Source organism: Athene cunicularia (genome assembly GCF_003259725.1).
Source record: "Athene cunicularia isolate RWA chromosome 11 unlocalized genomic scaffold, athCun1 chr11_part1, whole genome shotgun sequence".
In the NCBI taxonomy this organism is placed as follows: Eukaryota; Metazoa; Chordata; class Aves; order Strigiformes; family Strigidae; genus Athene; species Athene cunicularia.
In genome coordinates this window covers 17612701-17622125 of record NW_020799113.1, presented here as the reverse complement: position 1 = coordinate 17622125, position 9425 = coordinate 17612701, and the positions used below count along the sequence as shown (strand labels likewise).

Here is a 9425-nt window from a genome sequence, read left to right as displayed (position 1 = left end):
GGGGGGTGCGGCTGCCCGGCGGTGGGGGGCCGGGGCGCAGGCTGCGAGCTTCCCTTCTGCTTCCCTCAGAGGTCCGGCGCAGCGACCGGGTGACGTGCCGTGCCAGCCCGCGGCCTCCGCGCTACCTGAGCCAATGCTAGATCTGGAGGTGGTGCCCGAGCGGTCTCTGGGGAACGAGCAATGGGAGTTCACCTTGGGTAAGTGTGTGTCTGTGTGTCCCACTCCCCCGGAGCTCGCCTGGCTGCCCCGGACCCTCTGCATGAGCGGGATGATTCGCGTCTCATGATCCGGGTTCATGAGGTTTCTCCCGGCGCTTTCAGGGAGTTGCAACAGTGGGAGGGAGACAGAGTCAAAGCTCACCTTTCTCTGTGGCTAAAAAGACTAAGCTAAAAAGACTATGAGCTTTAAGGATTCCCTTGTAGCATATAGTTTCACCTTCAGCTTTTGCATGCTGAGTTGTGCTTTATCAGCTTGTATGCTTTCTACTACTTGTTTACCTTGTTTTGTCTTGCCTTACCATCTCAGACTAGTAATTTTTTAAAGTAACTCCTAAAGGAGCATAAATACTGTGCTTTTCTGCACAAACTCTTCATAAATATGAGTTAAGTTTCAGTATTTCTTTGTGTTGTTGCTGGGTGGTGACATTATAGTGTAGAAAGTAAACTTTTCAGAGGTTTTCTCAGTGTTAGATAACTTGGGTTTCTTCCTGCAATGATTCTCATTTTTTCTTCTCTCTGAGAGGCCCTTCCCTATCAGCCATTGCTCTATTTAGTGTGATGAGAAAGAACTTTCCCCCAGCTGATGGAAATTTGGCTGGTGCTCAGCCTAGGGCACTTAAATGTGCAGTTGAAACTCAGATGATATGGATTCTTAAGATGACCTGTGTTTTCAAACAGATATTGGTAGGCCTTAAAACTCTCAGAAATATTGTAGCTGTCACATTTTCTGAGTGATTGAGATATCCATGTTGGACTCTTATGCTCAGTTTTCCATCTTTGCTGCTGCTGTGTCTAAAGTGCAGTTATTGATAGTAGTAGTTTGGCTAATGTAAACAGGGCTCTGCATGGCAGCCATCTGTATCTGCCAGAACTTGAGTTACACTTCTGCTGTCACCTGTAACAGCAGGGGCTCAGAGTGTTTCTTAAAAACACTGTTACACAGCTGCCACGAACTTGGGTCACACCAGAGGAGTGGTGCTGTGACGTGGCAGTGTTTATATGAAACCCATCAAACACAAAGGGCTGTTTATGCTGCTGTGACTTCAGAGTCAAGTGCAACTCAGTGGTTACAGGGAGTGTTAGAATGGCTTTTGGTGGCTAATTATAGTACCTCAGGTCCCACCCTTTGAAATCTCGGTGATCTCCGTAAACCGCTAACATGTTCCTGTGCTCCCTAGGTTCTGCATGATCTTCTGTGATCCTTTAGTGCCTGTATTACCCAAAAAGAAATGCAATCTCAAATTATATACCCTGGCAATCTTCATAAATATGTACTACCGGCTTTCCCCTATTCTCCTTACAAAAACAACAAAAAGGGAAGTGAGAAAATTATTTTCATTTTCCCAAGAAGCCCCAAAGAAGCCCGTTAATGCAATCTCATGGTTAAAATTATATACTGTGTCTCTGTGTGTACGCACAGACACATGCATAGATGTGAGAGGGAGGAAACTCAGCTGTAATTCTTGGAGTAAACATAGCCACCACGTGATATGTCTAATATATAATTAGCATGACCTGCTGGTATAGAGCAGGAGGCTGACTAGGTATTAAGATACTTAACTTTGTCCTGCACTAGGGATATTGTATGAAAATTGTCCGTGTTGATGTAGCTGGTTCAGCTGTGTTAGCGGCAGCGAGGTTGGAAGTGCCAGTGTAAATGGGATTCTCGCCGCCAGCAGTATTTTACTCGTTGTTTGTTTAGATCTGCTCTTAGCAGAACTAATGGCACTATTCCTGAACTGCTGCTGACTCTGGCTTCCAGTATTATGCCCACAGTGGAGATGACTGAGGGGAAATGCCAGGAAAATTTTTTACATGAGTTTTTGGATTCTGTTTCTGGTTCCAGTGTTGACTCATTATGTGACCAGAGCATAAAAAATTTAACCAGGGCTGAGTTTTGTGCTCAATTAGTTACCTGTGTCACTGCACCTCTCGGGCTATGTTCCTGCTGTTTTAAAGGAGAACAATTAAATACTTATTCTGTAGTGCCTATAGCTGTATTATTAGCATTTGAGATGTATGATTTCTAAGGTGTACTTGCATTTCTCTTGCTTTTTATACTTTCTTTTCTTACTAAGTTTCACTTTTCTTAATGTGTTATGATTTGTCTTCTCTTGGATTTTCTTGCGTTCTTCTCTTTTAATCCTTATTCACTCCTCTACCCGCCTCCCTTTAAGCCACATAGTCTTAGCATAAACAAACATTTCAAGCCATGTTTTTCATGACTAGTGTATGTGAGAGGAGTGTCTTGTGTCACCTGTATCACTTCAACATTTAGAAAAGGGAAAAGTTTGACAGGAGAATCCTAGCACTGGTCTTTGTGGGTTTTGGTTGACTGTCTGATGTGCTGGTAACCATGTTTGCTTCCCCGTTTCCCCCGACTGGTGAGCAGGGGAAAAAGAATTCTTTGTTTTCCTCTTTGACTGCAAAGACTGACGAATGTTGAGGAAAAGGGGGTGTTGTGTTTGTGCGTGAGAAGGGTGGAGAGAAATAACCTAGTTCCTTTACTCCTCCTTTGGCTCTCTGTTAATAGAGGCAAAGGGAAAATACTGGCTCCTTCACACATTTTGCGTTCTGCAAACTGTTCTTGGAGAGCTTAGGTTCCTCATTGTAGCTTTGCTAAGCAGCTGCATGGCAAAATCTGCTTGATTCACAGTTGCTGAAAACTGAACAAAATCAGTCCATGTCCATTTGCTTGCAGCTTGAGAAAGCTCTGAGTAAGAGAGTCACATGAGCCATCTGTTTGCACACTTACTAACCCAAGATTGCATCAGTTTACATCGGACTACAAACTGAACTTCGTGTTTGTGCGCACTTTTTTTTTAACCACATGCTTTTTTACTGAAACCTTACCTACTTCTGACGCTTGCCATCGGCATATAGATTCTGTCAGCTTGTTCACTGGCTTTGATTGAGCCTTTGTCACTTGTGTTTTTTAAAAAAACAAGTGTTACGTCTGCAAGTCTCATAGAAATAATGACTTTGAAAATGGGTTTTAAACTCTTAAATCATCTTTACTTTTTTTGGAATCCTAGCTTTTACCAGATTAAGGACATGAAACTTTCACAGCAGTGTATTTGATTTTAGCTTCTTGCTGTTATTTTTTTCTGTTCCATTTTTAAAAAGATTATCTAATACATAATAACTGTCTTTTTAAAACTCAGCTGCTTAGACTACAAAGGCAACTGCTACTTCCTAGATAATAGGAAACAGTGCTGCTTTATTGTGTGGCTCTGTGCATTGTAATTTCATTACTTTTACTAAAATAACTATTCTTGATTTTATATCATCTTCTGGTGTATAATTTATAGCTGAAAAAAAAATTGTTTCCAGGATTATGGTCTAAGATGAAAAACAATTTCACAGAAACAGTTGTATATGGTATTTACAAACTGAATCCCTGTAGTTCTAATCTGTAAGCCTGTTTTGGCAAAATTTTATTTCATAATTGCAGAAAAGCTGCAATGTATAGCATAACAGGCATGTAGTTTAGTGCAACAGTGACATTTTTTTAGTCTTACATTAGTATTACTTTAAAGCAGTACTTAGGTGATCTAGGCGTGTGTGATATATATATGGAGAGGGAGTTTTCTCACTTTGGAACTGTAGATAATGTGTAAAAGGTGATTTGGAACATAATGCACAGTTTTGAGTTTGAGAGGTGTAGCTAGTAACTAAAAATCTGAGTGCCTGAACTGTTACCTGAATAAAAGTATAGGTCTTGTACTAAATTTTCCCTAATCAAGGCAACTTTCTTAATATTTAAAAACTGGAAAGAGAGAAGAATGGAGCAAGTAGTGTAAATAAAATATCAGATAACTAATCTAAATTGACTTGCAGCAATTAGTAGGGAAATAAAACTTCACCATTATGAGCTCATAACATCTCTTTACAAATGCCTGCTTTGAATCCAGGAACACGATCACATTTCATTTGGAAAGGCAACAAAGGTTTTAAGTGTGATAAAGGATGAGATGGTGTGGTGCTATTCTTTCTGCAGAATCAGCTGTTTCCTTCCACTTTCAAAAATTTATAGCTGTAAAGATAAGATACACACCAAAGAAAAAACAACAAAAAAAGCACCCTTGAAATTGTGTTAGAGGGTGGATAACTGTTAAGTGTATTATTTCAATTGAACTAAATTGTTTAGTATGTTTATCTTGTCTGTAAACTAAAAAGATAAATTTCCTTCCTTGACATGAATGTAGCTGTATCAGCAGCTAATGTGGCCTATTAGGTCTAAGGAGAATTATTGTTCCATTTTGATATTTTTGTCTTCTGCAACTACTTGATAATAGTTTATCAAGCATGATAAAGGGTATGCTATAAAATGTGGTCCAAGAGCCTATTGAACATGTATAGGAGTGCTCTAGCCAGCTCTAGCCGAGTTTGCTATAGGCTACTTTATCAGAGGGATCTGGACAGGCCAGCTCAATGGGCTGAGGCCAGTTGTACGAGTTTCAACAAGGCTCAGTGCTGGGTCCTGCACTCAGGTCACAACAAGCCTCTGCAATGCTGCAGGCTTGGGGCAGAGTGGCTGGAAAGCTGCCCAGCAGAAAATGACCTGGGGGTGCTGGTCAACAGCCAGCTGAACATGAGCCGGCAGTGTGCCCAGCTGCCCAAGAAGGCCAACGGCATCTTGGCTTGTATCAGAAATAGTGTGGCCAGCAAGGACAGGGAAGGGATTGTCCCCCTGGTGAGGCCGCACCTTGAATATTGTGTTCAGTTTTGGGCCCCTCACTGCAAGACAGATATTGTGGTGTTGGAGTGTGTCCAAAGAAGAGCAGTGAAGCTGGTGAAGGGTCTGGAGCACAAGTCATATGAAGAGTGGTTGAGGGAACTGGGGTGGTTTAGACTGGAGAAAGGGAGGCTGAGAGGAGACCTCATTGCTCCCTGCAACTCTCTGAAAGGAGGGTGTCAGAGGTGGAGGTCGGTCTCTTCTCCCAAGTAACAAGTGATAGGACAAGAGAAAATAGCCTTAAGTTATGCCAGGGGAGGTTTAGATTGGTTATTAGGAGAAATCCCTTCACTGAAAGGGTTGTCAAGCATTGGAACAGGCTGCCCTGGGAAGTGGTTGAGTTGCCATCCCTGGAAATATTTGAAAGACGTAAATGTGGTGCTTAGGGACATGGTTTAGTGGTGGGCTTGGCAATGCTGGGTTAACGGTTGGACTCCATGATCTTAAAGGTCTTTTCCAACCTAAACCATTCTGTGATTACCCCAAAAAGCAGAACATTTTGTGCGAGGTCTGTGATTTTTCTGCCTGAAGTTTGCTGTTTAATTATGTGACTGGAGGTACTTGTCTTTCATGTATATTTAACAAACTGGTAGATAAACAATGACCTTTCTGTTTCAAAAAAAAAAAAAGGTCTGTGCTGATACCATGAGTCAAGTAGGTTTATTTGTTGATTGCATGCCTTTCTGTTGTAATGTACTGTTTGCTGATGACTACTCTGTTACCTCTGTAACCTTTCTGTTAAAAAACACTGTTAGCTGGTCTCGGAATTGAAGAAATGCAACTGTTTTTATTTACAGGAATGCCATTGGCTCAGGCTGTAGCAATTCTTCAGAAACACTGTCGCATTATCAAAAATGTCCAAGTTCTCTACAGTGAGCAGGTGAGTAGTGCATGGTCCGGCCAAGTCATTCACTTTGTTGTGTCACAGAATTAAGGCATTAGGGGATATACTGAGACTGTGTTATGCTAACATACATATTGTATGAATTGTGGCGCTACTTGATGTCGAATTACAGAAAATTGTTGCCACCACATCAGAGGTGTAGCTTTTCTAAGTTTTGTGTCAAGTGTCCTTGACACATAATCCTTGGATCAGTGCAGTGATTTATCAGTTTTGTATATGTAGTGGTGTGGTATTATTGTTTTTCCTTTAAGAAAGGAAATGTTCTGTAATTAATTTGATAATTTTAGTCTTTTTACATAATCATTGTCAAGCATTGCAGTATTTTTGAAGTACTGAATCGCTTGTTATTTTCTGCTTTCATGTTTGGTTCAGTGGTGATGAACCCCCTGAAAAGGCTTCCACACTTTCTCTCTGGATCTGCAATTTTGTCTGCAGAAAGTGGATACAATAATTTAAACCAGCTATAGATGTTTTAATCCTTCTTCATAACTAAGCATTATGTTCCTAATCCATTGGACTTCCACCAAAAAGGGGACTAGAAGTGAAACCTTTCACTAGGTCAAATAAAATGTGTTGTATACCCACCTTTACTTTGAAAGAAGTGGAAGAGAAGAGGAGATACAGAGGAGGACTGTGGCTCTCCAAATGTGTGTTACGTGAAATGCACATTAATCAGAAGATGATATTCATATGTTGTAGATTATGGATCTTTGCTCAGGAAAAAGGCAAAGTCTGCTAGAATGTCAGTTTGTATCAAAATACTGATTGATGCCTCATGCATTTGCAGTGAATACTGAATGACTAAGGAACAAGCTCGGCTCTGGCTAGATTACTGCTGGATACATATTTCATGTAATTAAATGAATTCTCCTTTTTTGTTTCACATTATGTAGATTTATGGGTTTTATGATGTCTGAATTGCAAATTGAAAATCTAGCTCCCTGTACTTAATGCATGGGAGCATCCGTCTGGCAGTGAATGCATTTCTTTTTTTGCATGCTTTGGAGGTTTTTTAGTTTTTCTTAATACAGTACATTCCAGAATTAATTCTAGGTTTGTTTAGATATATGATGAGATTCCCGTTCCTCTCAGGTCTGTAGAATCACAGAAGGATTAGTGGTCTAGTTCTAGAAAGCAAGGTATGCTTCTGCTTGGGTTTTTTATGCCTCTTGGAAAGCGCTACATTGTGATCAACCACTTACACTGGATTTTTATTCTATCTGCAGGAGTGGGAGTGTATGTCAGGATTTTTCTCCCCAGACTGTAATAAGTGTAAAGATGTTTTTAACATCGGCGTAGTCCAACAAAATAGTAGTTCTCAACTTTGTGGAATAGTTGTGCTGATGATATTTTTTCTGTATATTATTCTGATTCAACACCTGATACTGCTGCAGCTTTTTCCACACGCCACTCAGGGCACCTGCACTTGCCTCTCTGGTCCTTGCCCTCTGCAGAACATCATACACTTCATTAGCAGCCCATCACAAAGAGCTGCTGCTGCAGTTCTTGGAAGATTCAAAGCTTTAAATAAACTATGCTGGGCACAACTTTCATCTAGCTAAATTTTACCTGAATAGCCTTCATGTCTTTCCTCTTTGCTTTCTAAAGGAATTGTGTTTGAGCATAGTGATCAAATTTTATTTAAAGTTGTTGCATCTAAAGCATTGAATTTCTGATCCTGGAACTCTAGCAGCAAGTATTTCCTTTCAAAAATTTATATGACAATTAAATGCAATTAGATTTGCCCATAGCTCTCTTGTTAACTTGACATAAATGGGATGCCCAAACTGTGCCAAAAAAGCTTGATGAACCATTTTCTGTGACTAAAGAATTTTAACTCCTTTTTGGTCAGTTTAAGTGGTGTGCTTAATTGCCTTTGTATGATTTCCTAAGCCTCTTCCTCTGGATTTGTGTCGATGGGATTGTTCAGTGCTACTAGTTTTTCCTGCAGCTTTATGTAGATTAGCAGTGTAACTGCACATCTGAGTTGTTTCCTTCAGGGAGGACTCTCCTTGTGCTTCCTGTGGCATCATCTTTCGTACTTGAGGTTCTATTTTGTGTATTGAAAGTCGCATGAACTAAATTTGTGCCCTTGAAACTTCTTTTATTACAAAATTTGCCAGCATAGAACAGAAGCTATTTGCTCTACTAATTATCAAGATTTTCTTCAGATGTTTGGGTTTTTTTCCTCACCCACTCAAAAGTACTTGTAATGCTCTCATTAATTTTAGAATAACCTTATGAAAATTCAGCTTAGAAACAAGTGAAATGCAGAGCATATCCCATATCAGAACAACTCTGTTGGTATGTTTTAAGTGCAACATAACACTTTTTTTTTCTGTCTGTAGACGTTCTAAATTAGATTCATAATTCATAATTAGATTCATAAGTAAAAAAATACTCAGGATCAACATTAGACCTTTGTCAGGCTCATGACTAAATTGCAGTGCTGTTTCAGTTATCCACAATATAAGAAAAGTTTGCCAGCAATAGTGAAGTATTGATGCCATTGTGCAAGGCACTGTAAAGATTTTATTTAGAAGACAGCTTACACACCAGATACCCAGTGTTCAAGGAAGATGAGCTTGAACTGAACCTGCTTCAGGAAAAGCTACTGGTGTGATAAAGGTGAATGGGAAATCTGCATCAGAGAGGATTGAAAGCCCTGTGGCTTGTTTTGACCTAGTGATGTGAAGTTTAAGATCTGATTACTTAAATACATGGTTTGGGAAGGGGTGGGAGATGTGTGGTAGAGTGCACAAAGGGTATCCAGGCTAGAAGGTGGTGCTGATGTGAGAATAAAGAGGTGATAAAATTTAGGAGGAGAATCAGACTTCTGACAGTCAAAACACAGACCTTCACCCAGTAGAGCAAAGGGGAGAGTAACAGTTAAGATAGCTTGTGCTTAATTAATTAAAAAGGCCGTATGGTATGGCTGCCTGCATTAGAAGCCTGTATGTGCCACACATGTCCCCTCCCCTTGCTGTTTTTTGATAGATAACTGCTTGGTGCAATTCTAGAGCATGAATATTGCTGCCTGCTTGTTGTTGAGCCTTTTTTCTCCTCTAAGCAGACAGTTGTGGAGGGCAGGGCTTTTTGAAGCAAATGTGCTTTAGACGGTACATGAACAAATAGCTGAATTGATGCCAGCTGACTCTGTGTGTGGGTTGTACCGGTCCAGCGGTGAGCAGCTTCCACAGCGTCGCAGCAGACTGAGATGGCTTAGAGCCTATACAGACACCAGTTAAGCCAGCGGAATGTCTCCTATTGACTCCAGCAGACTGCAAATTAAGCCTTTCGTTGTTATGATTCACAGTAACTAAGGAAACCTAAATTCACAACATAAGAGTCTGAAGCCTCCCTCTTTTGAGGCCTGAAAAAGACTGTGACACACTTGGATTTTTGAAGTGGAAAGCTCTCGTAGCATCTTTTTGTCAAGTGTATGCTTAGTTCTGATGTGAGACTTGGTGGGTTGACCTATTATGTTTGTGCACCAAGAATGCAACAGTCTGTCCTTGTATGTTTTCTCCGATGCTAAACTCGGAACGTTAATTTTCAAGGTGGT

The 9425-nt window shown here is 40.5% G+C and overlaps 1 protein-coding gene across 2 annotated transcripts in view; it reads left to right on the top strand.

Moving 5' to 3' along the window:
- The first annotated feature begins 43 nt into the window (after positions 1–43).
- C11H16orf70 (chromosome 11 C16orf70 homolog) overlaps positions 44–9425 on the top strand; it is a 39800-nt gene continuing 30418 nt past the window's right edge. For both annotated transcript variants that reach the window (XR_003399236.1, XM_026856872.1), the window contains exons 1-2: positions 44–197; positions 5754–5836. Coding sequence is in view for 1 of the 2 variants with exons in the window: in XM_026856872.1 (XP_026712673.1) it covers positions 134–197; positions 5754–5836 (147 nt within the window). In the remaining variant the exon portion in view is untranslated. The remainder of the gene's footprint in view (positions 198–5753; positions 5837–9425) is intronic.